Here is an 18,513-nt window from a genome sequence, read left to right as displayed (position 1 = left end):
CGTTGAGTCATTCGGTGTGAACGCTGCTGAAACCATTTTATCTTACTATTTTTATCTAGTTTTACTAATATTTCAAGATCACACTAGTTTTAATTAGTTATACTAGTTTTACTTAGTTATACTAGTTATACCGAGAAATTCAAATACGAACATAAACCCAGAATTCACCAATTATAATTCCAAAACTTGTATTTTAGACCCATCTTCCTTATCAATTGAACACCATAACAAAATACATATTTTCTCAAGTTTCACAAAATCGATTTTGAGATTGCAGTTTTAATTTCAAAAATTTCTCAGATTTTAGGGATTGAATCAAGTTCTGAAAGAGAAAGAATGGAGCCATCGTTTCTTTTTTCCAGGTTGGTTCCAAAGATCGCTCGTCCTCGCCGTCGTTGTTCATCGCTGCTACCGTTTGAAATCGAAGAAAATGAAAAGAGTTTGAGAAAAGGAAGAAGACGATGAAATTAAAAAAATTATTTAGTTTAATATTTTTTTTAAGTATATTTTTATATATATATTGGATTAAATCCAATAGAACTTGGGTGGATGGATTAAATCCAGGTTTTTAACGGAATTGTTTTGTTTTTTTAGGGTAAAATACTAGTTTCTGGAATTAAAAATAATTAAAAAAGAAAACAGTTTTAAAGAAGGAAGTTTTGAGATAGTGAGAATTTTTTTTTAAGGACTTTTGAGATTTTGACTACACAAAACTGAACCCAAACCAACTAATAAATATGTTTCGACAGTGGTGCTTCTTTACATAAAAGACTTGACGAAAATACCAAATTTGGCTGACCAGTCAATAATTTTTTTTTTTTTTTTACCAGCCAATAATTACATGTTCATTACTATGTGTTGGTGTTGATTTTCGCCCCTGTATAAAGTCCATTAAGTAGTGGACTATGTAGGCTTCTTGGTGGATTCTAAATGGGCCCAGAAGATATCAGCCGGTTGAACAACAGCGCTTAGTCAGACTATCAAGGGAATCTCGGAGAGTCAGAGATCGCGGACAAACGGAGAGATATCGTCGGATTAAACCCAAGAAATTTCGTTGTAGCTTTCTGATTTAAATATCTTGAAACAATACATAGTGAGTACATTGTAACTTTACCGATTAAAACATCAACACAAATTCAGTATGTCGTTTATTCATTGTTCTTATCGAGTTCTACTGAAAGTCTGTGCCTACATTTTTTCTAATCAACTAAAGTATATTAAATTGTGGTTTTTAGCACATACACTATGTTAAGACTTAAAGTTTATAAGCAATCGGCCAATCCTTAACTATAATTCTAGTTATAAATATGAAACAACACCTTTAATTCATCTCATCTATATTAGATTTCTGAAATACATTTCAATCTCTAGTCTTTAATAAGTAGTGTAAATTACTAACAATACCATTTATTGGCAGACCTTATGTGACAATAAGGGTGTCATATGACTCCACAAAATTAAAATACTAAAATACTAAAGATTATTAGTGTATCTTATTATATAAACTTTGGTTTTCAAATTTAGTATCCATTTGATCGCGACATGTGTCAATTTTAAAGATTAGAGATTTGCCACAAATTTTAAAATTATGTTTTCACAAATTTTAAAATTAAAAAGATAATTATAATATATTAAAACATTTAAACAATTTTATTAAATATAAAAATATAGTTCTTATATGTATGTCAAAAGATAATACTAATTCTAATTTTAAATTACTAAGAAAAAGAATTAAGAAAACTATACAATCAATTACTATAATACCATAATTAAATAAATTATACCGTCAATTATTTATCCTAAAGAAAAAGGATAGTAGATACTCACCTTCATATAAACAAATAAATTTTCTTATAACAAAATTGTTTCTTTAAATACGCTATATATTGAACTTCGTTATATTATTAAATTTTTTTTTGTAATTAAATATAATTTCATATAAAGTTGTCTCATTTTTATGAAGATATTTCATATTGTAAAGTAAAGCTACATGACAATTCTATAAACTATATAATATTTTCTCTCTCTTTTTTTTTGTCAAAATTTAACTATGAGATCAAATTTTACTTTAAAAAATCATATGCTTACGTAATTTAGAGCATATGTCTGCATATTATGCATATATTCGTTTTTATTGGGATTAGTAACTTATCTTTAAATTCATATTTTATTTCTATTTTTCAGGCATAATTCTTTTTCATTTAACTTGGAAATTTTTATTGGAGGAATGTTCTTCCAGGTTCTTGAACCGACTTCGATAATATTACTTTTAGATATTAATTTCCTCTTTCAAGATACTCAAATGAGCAGTGCTCTTCTTCGAGGAGGAGCTAGCAACTCACAACTAGTAAATAATCTTATAGTTGACATTATTTCCCCTCCTCTGTCTTTCAATTGATGTTTTATGATTTCTTTTTGTCCCACAAAGATTGATGTTTTACCACTTTTAATTAATTAATATTAAACTTTTATAAACTTCAAGAAGTGATCATTAAAAAAATTTAAAAAGCTCAATAGTCATTGGTTTATAGATATATAATATCTTTTTAGTAGTAAAACAATATTTTATTTAAAATTAATGATCATTATTTCTTAATTTGTGTAAAATTTCTAAAACATCAATCTTTGTGAGACAGAAGGAGTATATTTCTATGTTTTAAGTTATATTTTATTTTATTAGTTTTGCTCTTTTAAAATCAATTAATAATTTTATTTTACAATTATGTGTCTGATGTTCTCAAAATATTACATTGTGTGTAGAAAAAAGAGAAATTATGTTACACGAGTGCTCTCTCTCTCTCCAAAGGCGATGAAACAAAAGAAACTGTTTCTTCCATTGGCATATCCACCAGCCGACGTTGGCTCCGGCGTAGGCCGTACTCTTCCTTTCTGTTTATTTGTAATTAGGCCTTTTATCTTTGAATAAAACCAGAGCACATGACTACGAAGTTCCAATTTCAAAGTCTCACTCTTCTTCTCTCTCTCCGTGAGAGTATTCTTCCGACCAGTATCCGGCAAGGACACAGAAGTTATTGTGTTGGCTTCATTCCGATGGTGTTCTTTCCAATCGGCTTTCGTCGTTTCAGTTATGAAACGTTTCGATTTCTTCTCCGAAGTATTTGTGAATTATTTTGTTCCAGATTAAAGAAGGGATTTTAGTCACGGATCTGGAATCCAGGGGAGAATAGTTTTAAGGAATATCTGATTATAAGAGATCGATTATGGCAGGATTTCACTTACTCCATTACTGATGGAGAAGAAACCTTACAAGACGTAATTGTCTGTGCAATGATGTTGTGGTGCATTTACGTTGTTATTCTGGGTATGCACAGCCTTCTCGATCTGCTGACACTAATTGCTATGATGATCTCCAACGACCTCTTTGGTGTCAGATGTATAATAGGATGGGATTACACAAGTGGCAAGCCAAATTTTTTTATACGCACAAGGACATCGATGCAGACTTAATATTGGATAATCAAGATTTCAAAACTTTTTCGAGAAGCAACGGGTTTTTTTTCTATGTGATGAGGAAATTCAAACAAAGAATGCCAATAATGCATACATATCACATTCGAGTAAGATGGCTTACGAAGAAGGAACACATCATGTTTAATAACATGAGCGAATAAGGCTTATCGGAAGAAAACATCGTCAAATTCATTTCTCCATACTTGTTATCTTCAGTATATGGCATATATTTATGTAATAAATTGTTTTCTGAAGTTCTGTATTGGCTTTGCCCCTGCTGTAATATCCTATTGATTAATAAAAGATATTGGAATGAAAAAAAATATTACATTGTGTGTCTTGAAGGAAATGAAATTCTAACCCTACTTCATATTGGTTTGCGCTTTATCTTACAAAGTTAAAAAAAATACATTTATTGAAATAAATCATGCATATTACATCTTTACATAAAATAGAAACTAGAAAGTTAATAAATTGGTCAAATGTTTAAGCTATTTTTGTTGTTAATGTGTTTAATTCGTTTGACCAATTAAATTTATGGTAATTCTAAAGATAGTGTTCCAAGAAACTCTTGATGGTAATTCTAATTATAAATACAAAACAACTTCTTCATTTTTTTCCATTCAAAGAAAAGTAACAAACATCAATAATATTTGCTTTAGCCACCAAACAGGAGAAAGATGTTAAGACTAATGATTATTTATATGGTTTTATTTGCAACTATTGTGTTATGCATGGGTATGTTTTCTTTAGTGTTTAATTTTAAAACATTAAGTATTTTTTTTTTCTGAAACTTTGATGTATGTAATTAACAATCATATTCTTATTGAAATTTAGGTTCCAACAAAATAGATGGAGAAACAAACATCGCACCGTGGGTATACGAAATCAAGTCAAGATGTTGTAAAGAACATCGAAGTCTCGGAAGATGTCTTCCAGGGATAGATGATAATCCTGATAAAAATGGAAAATGCTGGAAATATTGTGTTCAAGAATGCAAAAGAGGTGGCTTTTGCAAACGTTTTGGAAAAAAACATATATGTCATTGTTGTTGTTCGGTTTCATAGGCGTCATAAAAAAAAATATAGTGGTCTAATGTGTAACCGTTATACTGTAAGACATGAAAATTTTATATATTGGACTTTCTAGTTCGAAAATAAACATATAAATAAGTATATGTCTCTTTACTCTTTTTGGCATCAAATTTTAAAAACTCTATAAAAAAAATCACATATCATCATCGAAATAATAAAAACTTGAAAATTCAGAAAAAAATAGAACAATAAATAACACTAGTTTCTTGTGTATATATATAGAAGGATGCAAAAGAGATTGTTTCTGCAAACGCTTTAGAAAGAAACATATAATGTCACGACTATTGCTCGGGTTAATAGGTATCATACAAAAATTATAGTAGTCTAACATGAAACGCCTATATCCAAATAAATTTATGTAGAACAACAACATTGTTCAAATATATATAACAAATTACAAAATTTAACTATCACTTCTCTTTTTCTCCATATAAAACTAGAAAAGTTCAAATATAAAGAAAACATTTATATACACAAATATACATTTATCAAGAATAAATTTATGCACACAAATTAAAAAATACATTTAAAAATAATTTATCACACTAGCCGTGCTTAAATGTAAAAATTAGCTGATAAGAGCATAGTGCTTTATGTGCATGCATTTATGAATCATCATAGTCACTAATGTTATCTTATCAATGCATGTTCTTATAGCAATCAAGTTTAAAAAAAAAAAAAAAAAGTTGTATAGGCAAAGAGGTGGTTTTTGCAAACAATTTGGAAAAACAGATATGTCATTGCTATTCTTCGGGTTAATAGGTATTATACAAAAATTGTAGTGGTCTAATACTAACATTTTATATAAAATTCTATTATTAGAAATTTTAATTTTAATTTTTTTTTCTGTTTTTTTGGTCAATATCAAATAAAGAATAAATGATTGGCCATGCTCTTTTTGAATTCTTCCTCGAAATTATCATTAGCTATTAGCCTCTTTCCAGCAGCATCACTCCAAAAAAAACTATCCCTTTTTATGTACAAAATGACCAAATTACCTTTTTTTGAATGACAACAAGAATGTACAGTCATCAAAATCGAAAATATTTTCCCGCCAAAATAAAAAATTCCCACCAAAAATTATCTTTTTCCCGCCAAAATCGAAAAATTTTCCCGTCAAAATTTTTTTTCCAACCAAAATTTTTTTTAAATCAAAAATTTTTCCCGCCAAAAAATTTAAAATTTATACCTTATAAAAACATTGTAAACGCTTTTAAAAACCTTTCAAAAGCGTTTAAAAGGTGTTTAACAACCTTTTAAAAACCTTATAAAAACCTTGTAAAAACATTTTGAAGGTGTTTAAAAACATTGTAAAAGCGTTTACAAGGTGTTTAAAAACCTTTTAAAATCGTTTACAAGGTGTTTAAAAAACCTTTTAAAACTCTTTAAAAAATCTTGTAAAACCTTTACAAGATGTTTATAAGGCTTTTATAAGGTTTCTACCTTATAAAACCTTTTAAAAACCTTTTAATTTTTTTTTGGCAGTAAATTTTTTTTGTCGAAAATTTTATCAAAATTTTTTTTCGCGGGAATTTTTTTTCGATTTTTTTTAGCGGGAAAATATGTCGGAAATTTTTTTGACGGGAAAATTTTGTTTTTCTTTTTATTGATTAAAATATTTTTTATCTAAAGGTAAAATGGTCATTAAAAATTAAAGGAGGGCAAAAGTAAAAATGGCCAAAAAAGGGATATTTTTGAAAAGAAGTAGATCAAAAAGGGTATTTTTAACAAATTCTCTTTTTTGAATATGTACTATTAGAATGCTGTTTTCCAAATGTTACATTAACATATTTGAAGGAATTCACAAGCTTTTGATAAACTAGTCAAAAATGAGAATTTCGCCTGAAAGATGACACAAATCAAGGAACATGAATTTGACTATCAACTGACCATCCTCTCTTATAGATATTTGATAGAGACGACAAAATGAAAGAAATTTTTTCACTGTTTAAGTTATAGAAAATACCACATAAAATTATTTCTCAAAGATCCAAAAAATAAAATTATGAAAATCGATATTAGTTTGAACCAAGATAAACATTAATACATAGTTTAATATATTGTGTTAGTTAGCATGGAAAGAGATAATGGAATGGGCGGTTTAGTAGAAAAAGAAAACGAAGACTTGATTGGTTCCGACCAAAATGGGAATGGACTAAAGATATAAACTTATAATCTATATTCTGATGATTGGGAAGTTGATACATGTCAAATTATTGGACAACCAAGAAATACATTTGAAGTGAGAAGTATAAATATGTAATGTTCTCTAATATATGATTTTTATACCTTGAGAGTCATTTCCCTCTAATTTGATGCAGATTCGTAAATCAGGTTTGGAAATTTGTTAGAAATACCGTTTTTAATATACCCTTTTAAAACATACTCTTTTTGGCCATTTTCATTTTTGCTCTCCTTTATTTTTTAATTATCATTTTACCCTTACATGAATATTAATATAATCAATAAAATGAAAAAAAAAATTCCGATACATTTTCCCGCCAAAAATTTTTTTGTCAAAAAAAGTTTGATAAAAATATTCGACAAAAAAAATTTTCCGCCAAAAGTTTTCCCGTCCAAAAAAATTTACAAGACTTTAATAAGGTTTTTAAAAGGTTTACAACCTTGTAAAAACGTTTACAACCTTGTAAAACGTTTACAACCTTGTAAAACGTTTACAAAGTTTTTAAAAGGTTATTAAAATATTTTTAAAAGGTTTTTAAAAGCGTTTACAAAGTTTTGAAAAAGTTTTTATAAAAAAAACTCTTAAAAACATTTTAAAAATCTTTTAAAAACCTTTTAAAAATCTTGTAAACGCTTTTAAAAACTTTTTAAAAACATTTTAAAAACCTTGTAAACACTTTTAAAAACCTTGTAAACACATTTTAAAATTCAAAAAATTTGGCGAATTTTTTTTTCATTTTTTTTGGCGGGAATTTTTTTCATTTTTTTGGGGGGAAATTTTTTATTTTTTGGTGAGAATTTTTTTCGATTTTGATGACTGTATATTCTTGCTGTCACTGAGAGAAAGGATAATTTGGTCATTTTATACATAAAGAGGGGTAGTTTTAAAAATAGTCAATATGGAAAGGTATTTTTAAAAAGAGGCATGAAAAAAGGGCATTTTTGAGATGCTCCATCAGGCTTTTTGGTTGGTTGGGTTAAATTGTTGTTAAATATGAAGAATTAACTGATAAAATATATATTTTTCAATGAATTTGCTAAAAAATTTATAGTGCGTTATGTGATTCATGAATCATAATCATCACAAATGTTATATTACCAATATTGTTATATACCAATGCAGGTTCTTATTGCTATAGTATGAAGAAAGAAAAACTCAAAAAATTATAACAGGATTCGAATCGTATATTCTCAAGTTAATGGCTCTTCAAAAATTGAGATGGATGTTCAAGAAATTATATAAAAATATTTTTTTGAAGAACACAATTGTTTTTCTATATTTCTAGTTTAAGTCTGTACGATACATACCAAATTGAAATCAACTCACCAAAATATAACAGATCTAAGTTTTGGTTACAGTTCAACGAATAATTTTACTACGACATAATCAATAGAACCCATAGGAAACTTAAAATATATAAATTAAATGCCGACCCCTACGTATATTGATCTACTTTACCTTACAAAGAACCATATACATTTATTAAAATAATCATGCATATTTTGTTCTATATAAAGACAAAAGTAAACAAATTTGTCAAAGTTAGAATCCAAATTTGTTTGGAAATATTTAAAAAAGGTTGACCAAAAAAATTGTTTTCATTACTATGTAGGATAATGTTCGTCGAACCCCTTGATTGTAGTTCTAACTATAAATAGGAAATAACTTCTTCATTTTTTTCATCCAAACAAAAAAAATCAAAAGTTCAGAATACTTTAGTATAACAAAGGAAAAAGAGAAAGATGTTGAGAACAAAGATGGTCTCTTTGGTTTTATTTGCGGCCATTGTGCTTTGCATTGGTATGTTTTTGTTGTAGTATCAATACGTTAATTTTTTTTTATAAAACTATAGTGTTTGGAATTTATAAGCTCATTTCTATCAAAACTTAGGCTCCAGCAAAGTAGACGAACAAAAAAACATCGCGCCGTGGGTATATAATATCAAATCGATATGTTGTAGAGAACATCCAAGTCTCGGAAGATGTCTTCCAGGCATAGATGATAAAGCTGATAATGATGGGAAATGCTGGAAATATTGTGTTGAAGGATGCGAAAGAGGTGGCTTCTGCAAACCTTTTGGAAACAAACATATATGTCATTGCTATTGTTAGGGTTAATTGACTACGAAACACTATATTTAATTAATGATATTCTACTTTTATGACGGGATATAAAATTAAAAAAATATATTAATCCATCTTAAATATTTCAGCGTAATAAACAGTTGATGTGAAAACCCACATAATACTTTCAAAGAATTCATATAAATTTAATTATATGTTAACAAAATTTAGTTGTATATGCACAATATAGATTTTTTTATTAAACAAAAATTTTAGTGCTCTCACTTATAAATTGATTCATTAAATTAATTAACAACTCATTATCGCAAAATTTCATTATATGAATAAAGTAAAAAAATCTTCAAAATTTTGTATTTTATTATACCACCAATTCATTAGTTGCATGCATAAAACTATCAGTCATCATATACTATATGTGATTATGATGAACAGCTCACACGAACAACGGTTCCACGATGTAGCTCTCCCCTAACACTCGGATATACGGAAAACGGTTCTGCATGTACGACATGCAGCATGCTCTAGCTCCACGATGGACAAGTTTTCCCTCTTTCATGACTGGTCCTTTGAAATATAAAATAATTTCTTTTTATGGGGTTTATAGATAAAATTTTAAAACTGAGATCAAATCTTAAAATTTTGAAAAACAGGTCTATTTTTGCAATAACAAAACAGACAAATTTAAAAATTGAAGCTAAATCTTAAAATTTCTTAAAATTGAAACCTAATTTTGCAATTAACCAAAAGTTTATGGTGCCTGTTTTTGTTACTAAAAACTCAAAAAATTTAGAGGACCAACATCGATATATCTTGGAAATATGTGAAGGGCCGGGCCTGCCCTCCCCCTCCCCCCTTTTCCCCTAACACTTAGTACCACAATAGACGGTTCTGCATGTACAACATGCTCTACAATGAACAAGTTCTTCCCACAACACGCAAAACTACCATACACAACACATACAGTATTCTCAAACTCTAGATTTTGTGTAAAAATATTAATAAACTTTTAATCAACCACTAGACTAAGGAGACTTTCACAATTAGACAACTCACACGAACAAGGATTATATGATACATCTCTCTTATAACACTCAGATCCAGAAGGGACAATTCCACACATATACGGCATGCTCCATGATGGACAATCTTTTCTCGCAACGCACAAGACTATATATGATGAAGCCTTCGAATAATATAGAACCTCATATAAATTTTGCACCATTAACCTGTGAAAAAACTGCATTCGTTGGAAGTCAAACGTTAGGCCTAATGTAAATATATTAATAATCATTTAATCAACCACTGTACTAAAAAAAAGACTTTCACAATTGATATATTATTTTATTAACTATAAATATATGACATTTTGTGAAGTATAAAATTGGTTTTTCTTAACTACGTCAGAGAACAAAAAATACAAAACTTCACCCGCTGTTTATAATGAAGTCGTCAAATGATTCAAGCTTCATAGGTTTTCTCGAACAAAAAAAAAAAAAAAAGGGAGATACGTAGGTCTGATTGGTAATCCACTTTTAAGACTTTAAAAATGTTTAAAGTCTTGACATCCAATTAATTATTTGAGGCTTTCCAAAAGTATATATAAATATTTTACATATTTTATTTTTATAAATTAATTATTTTTATTTTTTTCTCTTCTTTTAAAATTCATTTCAATAATAAATTTTATTTTTTCATCATCATCACTATTATAAAAGAGTTTATAAAATTTATCATTAATAATAGAATAACATTCAAACAATGCCTTGATTAGTGGTTAATGGATTTTTGACTGCTCATATAACTACTCAATAGAAAAAAAAACATTCAAAACAATTAGAAGACACTATTGATATTTGCCAGAATAATCAATCAAGAATCAATCACCAAAAACAAAAGAAAAATCAGAATATTGTAAGCAAAATTTTATATTGACTATTGGTATTATTACTATCTTTTAATTTATTGTTGAAGTGTATTGTTAGCGAAATTTTAGATTGACTAGTTTGTTTTTAATCATTATATTTAAAAGAAATAGTTACATTATATTTTTGGAAGATTACTTAAACTATTATAAATAGAGTGAAAAATATGTGTTTTCTTAGAGCTTGCAAATCCAACAGGTACTATAATCTCCGCACATGTTTTTCTTTTTACGTTTTAGTAGATATTCATTGCATGTGGAACATTGAATTAATTTAGAACTTTTTTGTTTCTACAGAATGGCATCAGCTCGTAAGGTAACAATGTTTTTTTTAAAAAACATTATTGCTAAATTTATATGTAATGTTTTGCTAATACATTTTTTTTGTTAAACATTTATAGAAAAAAATCACATGGTCCGATAATAATACCCATACCTTTCTTGAATTGTTCATCACACAACAAGAGGAAGAAAATTGGAAAGAACAACTGTTAACAAGAGAAGGAAAAGAAGAAGTAATTTCTAAATTTTTGCAGGCAACATGATATAAGTTATCCTGGAAATTTTTTCATAATCACTATATCTATTGGGAGATGGTGAACCGGAGATCGTCCGAGATCGACGGTCTAGATGATAAACCCGAAAATGGAAGTCATAAGATATTATTCTAGAAGATATTAGATAAATGTTAATATTGGTTTAGGAAGTTTAACATTATCAAGAATGTATAAATAATATTTAGTTTACATTTATGCTTATCTTAGTTTAGGAAACTCATCTCTATATAAGAGAATGTATCTTGTACAATTACAATTATGAGAGTCTAATATAATTCTTCCTTTAACACATTGTGTGTTCTTACTCTCACCAATCTATCAATATCAGTCTGAAATTGTGGTATAGTTCATACCAAAAGTTACGCAAAAAAACAGGAATTCATGTCAATGAATCTACGGGAGAAATCAAGATGGATAAAGAATGGTGGGAAGACCGAAAAAGGGTACATTGTATTTAGTAATCTTTAATCAAATATGATATACGTTATAACAAAATATATAATGATGGTGTATGTCATTTACAGGAATATGGTGTAGCAGTTGCTCATATACAAAAAAGGGGCTCAAAGACCTTGATATACTGGAATGAATATTCAGAGACGTGATTATTGGAACGGATGACGGGTGGGTAGTTGGAAATGGTCCCGATGGGTACGACCGGCGATAGGGTGGTGCAAGGTGTGCATTTGCACTGGGACCATGTTTTGATTAGTATAAAAAGTAGTGTATTTTAAGGCCCAAAAAAATTTACGAAATTTTTTTCTATGTAATTAAGGCCTATTTTCTGAAAATTAAACAGGGACTACAACAATTTTTGTGATTTTTACAACAATTATGGGGCTGACACACAGACCGAAGTAGATGAACCTGACATGGGCGGTGACTAGGAAGAAAATTTTCATGTACCTCCACACAACGAAAACCCTACCGAAAGAGAAAAAGTGCACCAAACCGCTGTGAGACGCAAACGTAAAGGTTTAGGAAGCACTGAAAAAACTGAAATTTCGATGGCATATGACAGACGTTCAGAGACTATTAAAATTGCAGGGGAAACCATGTGTTCTGACAGAGAGAGAGCTGTACGTCGCATACACCAGTTATCTAATATCGAATACAACTCATCTTTCTATTGGGATGTGATTACCCTAATTGTAAATAATGAGGCAGCTCGGCAAATGGTTTTAGGATTATCAAACGATAAACATGTGCTCAATTATCTGCAACGATCAACGTCTTACTCTTATTAGTTCTATTTCATGGAGTTATTTTTTTAAAATAAAATTTTAGCGTTCTTTACTATTAAAATAAGTTTTTTAGCTTTCTTTACTTAATAATTTTTGTATTTTTTATGTATTAAATAAATATATGGCTAGACAAGTCATATTTAAATGGAGTTTACTCAAAAAACTTAGCACATGTAGATCGGTCAGTTGCAACAAACCAACTAAATTTTAGCCTATCTACGAGCTAATTCTAAGGAAAACAATCACTTGAAAAGTGATAAATACTGTAGTTACGTATGTTCACCCTATAAATCAGTCTCGTAAAAGATTTCAGAGTTATGGCATCATCATCATCATCTTCACGTAAGGTAATGTCAAAGACACAATTTTAAAATCTATTGATTTGTATTTTAATCTGATTACTAAGTTTCTTCCTCTTTTTAATATAGAAATTATTATTATGGGAAATACTTGAAGATGATCCAGATATTAGAGTCGTGAGGCCTTTATGTTCAGATGGAGTCCGAGGAAGTAATTTTCTTCATGATATCAATGGTCATCCACAACAATGCCAAAATATGTTAAGGATGTGGTCGGAGGTTTTTAGCAAATTATGCAGCGATCTCGAAGAAAAATATGGTTTGTGCGACACATCTAACATGTCTGCCAAAGATAGTGTGGCTATGTTTCTACACATGTGTGGACATAACATAACACAAAGGAATGCAATGCGTACATTCAGACATTCAGCTGAGACGATCTCCAGAAAATTTCATGAAGTTCTTGATGCAGTTGTGTTGATGGCCACTGATATGTTTGCACCAAATCTTACAGCTCTTACGCAAGTTCATCCAAAACTGCACGCTGACCGACGTTATTGGCCACATTTTAAAGGATTTATCGGTGCAATTGATGGAACACATGTACTTGTCATGGTTTTTGGACAACAGAAACAAAGATACTGGAATAGGCACGATGATACAACTATGAACATCCTCACAATATGTAACATAGACATGATGTTTACATATATTTATGTTGGTATTCCCGGATCTGCACATGATGCTAAAGTTCTCTCGCTTGCTATGGAAGGTGATCCTGATTTTCCACACCCACCTGATGGTAAATATTACCTCGGACATTCAGGATATGCATTACGTCGTGGATTTCTTTGTCCATATAGAGGAGAACGATATCACCTATCTGGTTTTAGAAACCAACCAGAGAGAAGTTATAAAGAAATTTTCAATCGCCGTCATTCATCACTTCAATCTGTTATTGAGAGAATATTTAGAGTATGGAAATGAAAATGGCGAGTCGTGAGAGATGAAGCGAGATATAAGCTGGCAACGATGAGAAAAATTGTCGTGGCGACTATGGCCCTCCATAATTTTATTCGCAATACACATATTGAAGATCCTGATTTTCAATCAGAATGCGTACATGCCCCAAATGAGGAAGAACTTCCAAATGTGATGGAGCAAGACGTTAGTTCGAGACAATACATGGAAGGTGTCCGTGATGAGATTGCTAATGCTATGTGGGCTAGTCGTCACTAGTTTTTTTTGTTTTGCATTATTAAAATTTAATAAGTTAATAAATTGATGTCTACAACTTCAATTTATTTCTTATTCTTATAGTTGTTTGTTTTTAATTAGTTTTCAAACAAAATTTCATTTTTGATTGATTTATATTTTTAAAAATTTTAATTTATCATTAATAAAATTTATTTTGTCATTAAAATGTTACATAAATTAATTTCTGACATAATATATATTTATTATTAATACTTATAATAATAATAAAAATAACAGTTACAGCTTTAAAAGTTGTAGGTAAACAATCAGATTTTAACAGTTAAAGTTTCTACAGTCAAAGCATCAACAGTCAAATTCAAAGTTTTTACAGTTATAGCCGTTACCAATCAGGATGTAATGTGATCACTAAGATATTGCATAATCAACATATTATTTAGTTGCAGATAACTATTAGTTGACCAAATCATCTATGGATACTTTATAAGAACATGCGTCGTCATGATTTTGTTTTTTTAAAGCATGCATCGTCATGTATTCGCAGACTGAAATCAACGTCAGTCACAATGCTTGGAAGTTGCAATTTTATCCCAAACAAAATAAGTCACTTCGATATTTGATTAATGAAATTTCATTCAAAGGGTGATCTTACATTTTGTTACGTATACTATACTAATAATCAATTATCTTAGAAAAGAAAATGAATATACTGATATGATTAATATTCTGTGATCGGAATATCCAGCTCAACCATCCCAAAGTAATGATCTGATCGATCTTAAAACGTTCAATGTTTTTTGTCAACAAAACTCCAGTGATTGGTTAGTACATATTTTTACAATAGACACGAGATTGAGAAATGTTATTATGTGATTCAATAACTAATTAATTAATTATTAATGACATGAGACATAAAATGGTGCATTGTCTTCCAAAAGTCAATGAGTCAGACTCAACGACGTGCATGGTGAAACATGAGGACTAACCTAATTAATTTGTTTTATATAAATCAAATTATCTACGTAAAACCAAACCAGAACACATAATTGTTTCTCTGTTGTTTGTCTCTCAAATGGTTGACCGTAATACCGATGTGGTCGTACAACTCGGTTCTTCTGGCACAAGTATTTTCCGACCAGACGAAACTTCGACCTCACAACCTCAGAGACCGACGACACAGTTCCCAGTTCCTGCGCCAGAGAAAAAACTAACCCTTTTTGCCTTACGACTAGCAGTTCTTGAGAAGGTTTTTGAGATTTCAACATTCTTATTTCATTATTTAAAAGTCATTTTTTTGAGTTTTGAATGTGTGTTCTTAACCGCAGATTGCTTCACGGTTAGGATCTTTAGGATTCGTTTGGGCAACAGTTGTTCTTCTTGGTGGATTTGCTGGAAGCTTAGAGACAACAGATTTCTGGTTTGTTACTGTGATTCTTGTAGTCGAAGGAGCTCGGCTTTTCAGTAGAAGCCATGAGCTTGAACTGCAGCATCAGTCCAAATACACAATCTCTGGAATCAACACCTTCCGGTTCCTTGTCAAACAAGTTATCCAAATATGCCACCAGGCAGCTCACATTGCTGATGAGAACGACAATAGATCCTCGGCGCAGGAACCGAGAACAGAAGAAAGGCATTCGGGGAAGACCACGCGGACAAGGACATGGAAAAGCTCAGATGTTCCTATGTTGCCTTACACAGGATGGGTCTTTGTTTCAAGAAACGTGAGCAGAGTCTTTTATTGGCTCCAGATTGGCTCTTCTTTCGCCAGCATTGCTATCTCTATGATTAAACTCATCAAGCAAGACTACGGAGACAATGACTTGAAACCCAAAAGCACCAATCTCCACTCTGCTTTGACTCTCTTCTACTCTTTAGCCCTCGCCGAGGCTGTTCTCTTTCTTGTTGAGAAAGCTTACTGGGAATATATGATTAGCGTTATCAAGATTCTTGAGAAAGTGAATAAAGAATGCGGTCTTGAGAACTTTGGCACGGGCTCGGTGAGAAGATTCTTCTATGATGCCTACTCTAGATGCCTCAATGGGAGCATCTTCGACGGATTGAAGATGGATATGGTGATCTTTGCCATGGAGCTCTTGCTAACGAATTCTCCTGATGAGCAGCTCACTGGAGTTCAGATTCTTTGTAGATTCTCAACCCACATAGACTACTCGGTTGATACTCTACAGAAGATTGGGACAAATCTTGAAATCATAGAGAGGTTAGTGGAAATGTTGAACTGGAGAAACAAGAATCAAGAAGATGTGAGAATGTCAGCTGCAGAGATTCTCTCAAGATTAGCTAGTAAGAAGCAGAATTCTCTGAGAGTGGCAGGGCTCCCGGGAGCCATTGAGTCGATATCTTCTCTTTTAGAGAGCACAAGAGATTCAGGTCAAGCCACAGATGAGATTGGAGAAAATAGTATCAATCAGACAAATCTATGGACGTTGAACAATCTTGGACTGCTGATTCTGAAAAGGCTAGCTCGAGATCATGACAACTGTGGGAAGATTGGGAAAACAAAAGGGTTACTTTCAAAGGTCATTGACTTCACGTACGCTGAGAAGAGGTTGTTGGAAGATTCAAGTGTTCCAGTTGCGGAGCCTTATAAGATCTTGGCTGTGAAACGGTCTTTGAAGCTGTTAAAGAAGCTAGTGAGCACGACAGGTGCAACAGGGAAGAACTTGAGGATGATTATCTCTGGTATTGTCTTTACAGTGAGCAACATTAGGGAAACATTACAACATGGAAAGAGTCAACCTCATTTGCAGAAGCTCGGTGCAGAGATCTTGACTTTCCTTGCGTTTGACGAAGGTGCAACCGAGAAGATTGGAGGCACGGGAGGGGTTTTAAAGGGACTTCTCCGCATATTCTTGAACAATGAGATTCCAGAGGATAAAATTGGTGTGAGAGTCTCTACTGGTGAGTCAATAGCTATGCTAGCTCAAGGAAGTAAAAGCAATTGCCAACGTATCTTGAGATCAAATGTTCTTCAAGAACTCGTTGAGGCGTTGAACAACCCGTTGATTCGGTTGAATGCAGCGAGAATTTTGAGGAATCTTTGTGCATATACAGCTCCTGATCAGTTCAATGAACAGCTGAAGCAAGTTATTAAATCTGCAGGAACAACAGTGAGTGTTCATAGTCTTGATCCATAAGAAACTGATTCGATTCATGAATCATTCACTAATGTTAACTTATCAATGCAGGTTCTTATGGCAATCACATCTGAAGAAAGAAAACCTCAAGAAGTTATGGTGGGATTAGCACCACATATTCTCAAGTTGATGAGTCTTGAAGAATTGAGATGGATGTTCAAGAAAGCGAGAGTAAGTGAGGAAGAACTAGCCGAGGCATTAGTCAATATTCTCAAGAGATATGAACAGCCAGTTCCAAAGGTACCAAGAATCAGGAGATTTGCAATAGAGCTAACCATTGCGATGATGAAAGCTAATTCTGAGACGATCAAGACTTTCGAAAACCTTGGGATGAAGAATGAGTTAGAAACTGTTTTTGAGACCGCAGCTGAACTTGAGAACTTTGATATATTCTCTGGCATGGTTGGTTTGGCGCGCCATGGCTCAACGATCAATGAACTCACTGAAGAAGCAATGATGTTGTTGATTTAGACTAAGAAATAGGCAACAAATTTAAAGATATTGATGTTGTCTCAAACCCGAATTGTTGTCTTTGCTCATCATAGGGCATCTTTAACAAATTGTCAAATGGTCTATATACTATAATGTTTTGGGATAGCGGGATGGTTAGACAGATATTGGAGCAAATGTTCAATAAACTGTGTGATGATTATGATTTTGATTTATGGTAAGTAGTTATTGTTGAATTTGTTTGAAATGTGTTTAATGTATGTTACGTGGGCAGAAAATATCTCCCTCCCTATATCAATCGGACATAGCAATGAAACCTAAGAATCGAATGAACATCCAAAATCGAGAATCTATAGAATCAAACATCCAAAATTGAATCCCAAATCTGGAATCAAGTGTCAAAATCCAGAACCGAATTCAAATTCCAGAATTGAAAATCAAACATCCAAAACCGGGAATCCAAAATCGCTAACAATTATAAGCTTCACATCGAGAGTCAAAACTCGAGTGTACCTTGATTTCAAAATCTTAGCGAGAGAGAAGCGTTGCAACGAGAGAAAAATATGTGTTTTAGGTTTTGAGTAGAAAGAGTCCATTTCTGATTTTGTTAATTTTGCTAATATTTTTATTTTAATTATTTTCTCCAAAATTAATGTTTTATGTCTTTTATATTAAAGTTGTGCTAAATCTGTAACATTTTAGAATCTGTGTTAGTTTTGGAAAATAAACTTAAACTAGTGCTTTTGGGAATCTCCCTATACTAATCTCCTTATATATTTTTTATTAACGGCAAATTATATATATGATATCATAAAGAGTTTACACAATAATGAAACAA

General features: G+C 31.0%; 4 protein-coding genes and 1 pseudogene across 4 annotated transcripts; all 5 read left to right on the top strand.

Annotated features, from left to right (window-relative positions):
- Positions 1-2,937: 2,937 nt before the first annotated feature.
- Positions 2,938-3,765, top strand: LOC147934178 (uncharacterized; annotated as a pseudogene).
- Positions 3,766-4,075: 310 nt separating this feature from the next.
- Positions 4,076-4,632, top strand: LOC104723791 (defensin-like protein 21). Its single transcript, XM_010442197.2, has 2 exons — positions 4,076-4,209; positions 4,309-4,632. The coding sequence occupies exons 1-2, from the start codon at positions 4,152-4,154 to the stop codon at positions 4,536-4,538; spliced, it is 288 nt and encodes a 95-aa protein (XP_010440499.1). The 5' UTR covers positions 4,076-4,151; the 3' UTR covers positions 4,539-4,632.
- Positions 4,633-8,439: 3,807 nt separating this feature from the next.
- LOC109127460 (defensin-like protein 21) lies at positions 8,440-8,954 on the top strand. Its single transcript, XM_087476440.1, has 2 exons — positions 8,440-8,550; positions 8,641-8,954. Exons 1-2 carry the CDS (start codon positions 8,493-8,495, stop codon positions 8,859-8,861), a joined length of 279 nt encoding a protein of 92 aa, XP_087332566.1. The 5' UTR covers positions 8,440-8,492; the 3' UTR covers positions 8,862-8,954.
- A 3,919-nt stretch (positions 8,955-12,873) lies between these two features.
- LOC147934177 (uncharacterized) lies at positions 12,874-13,842 on the top strand. The gene is made up of 2 exons (XM_087472530.1): positions 12,874-12,903; positions 12,985-13,842. Exons 1-2 carry the CDS (start codon positions 12,874-12,876, stop codon positions 13,840-13,842), a joined length of 888 nt encoding a protein of 295 aa, XP_087328656.1.
- Positions 13,843-15,105: 1,263 nt separating this feature from the next.
- Positions 15,106-17,896, top strand: LOC104728117 (uncharacterized). The gene is made up of 3 exons (XM_010447145.3): positions 15,106-15,316; positions 15,396-17,198; positions 17,277-17,896. The coding sequence occupies exons 1-3, from the start codon at positions 15,143-15,145 to the stop codon at positions 17,694-17,696; spliced, it is 2,397 nt and encodes a 798-aa protein (XP_010445447.1). The 5' UTR covers positions 15,106-15,142; the 3' UTR covers positions 17,697-17,896.
- Positions 17,897-18,513: the final 617 nt, after the last annotated feature.

The sequence above is a fragment of the Camelina sativa genome, chromosome 11, assembly GCF_030686135.1.
Source record: "Camelina sativa cultivar CO46 ecotype springtype chromosome 11, ASM3068613v1".
NCBI lineage: Eukaryota > Viridiplantae > Streptophyta > Magnoliopsida > Brassicales > Brassicaceae > Camelina > Camelina sativa.
Note: the sequence above shows the minus strand (reverse complement) of the source record. Positions and strands in the feature narration are given on the sequence as shown.

What these genes read in the sequence shown, in the direction of transcription:
- LOC104728117 (XM_010447145.3), top strand. Translation starts at nt 15,143, where the DNA reads ATGGTTGACCGTAATACCGATGTGGTCGTACAACTCGGTTCTTCTGGC. An exon ending in GACTAGCAGTTCTTGAGAAG is followed by an intron (nt 15,317 to 15,395) that starts GTTTTTGAGATT and finishes TCTTAACCGCAG; the next exon opens with ATTGCTTCACGGTTAGGATC. An exon ending in TTAAATCTGCAGGAACAACA is followed by an intron (nt 17,199 to 17,276) that starts GTGAGTGTTCAT and finishes TTATCAATGCAG; the next exon opens with GTTCTTATGGCAATCACATC.
- LOC109127460 (XM_087476440.1), top strand. Translation starts at nt 8,493, where the DNA reads ATGTTGAGAACAAAGATGGTCTCTTTGGTTTTATTTGCGGCCATTGTG. An exon ending in GGCCATTGTGCTTTGCATTG is followed by an intron (nt 8,551 to 8,640) that starts GTATGTTTTTGT and finishes ATCAAAACTTAG; the next exon opens with GCTCCAGCAAAGTAGACGAA.
- LOC147934177 (XM_087472530.1), top strand. Translation starts at nt 12,874, where the DNA reads ATGGCATCATCATCATCATCTTCACGTAAG. An exon ending in CATCATCATCTTCACGTAAG is followed by an intron (nt 12,904 to 12,984) that starts GTAATGTCAAAG and finishes TTTTTAATATAG; the next exon opens with AAATTATTATTATGGGAAAT.
- LOC104723791 (XM_010442197.2), top strand. Translation starts at nt 4,152, where the DNA reads ATGTTAAGACTAATGATTATTTATATGGTTTTATTTGCAACTATTGTG. An exon ending in AACTATTGTGTTATGCATGG is followed by an intron (nt 4,210 to 4,308) that starts GTATGTTTTCTT and finishes ATTGAAATTTAG; the next exon opens with GTTCCAACAAAATAGATGGA.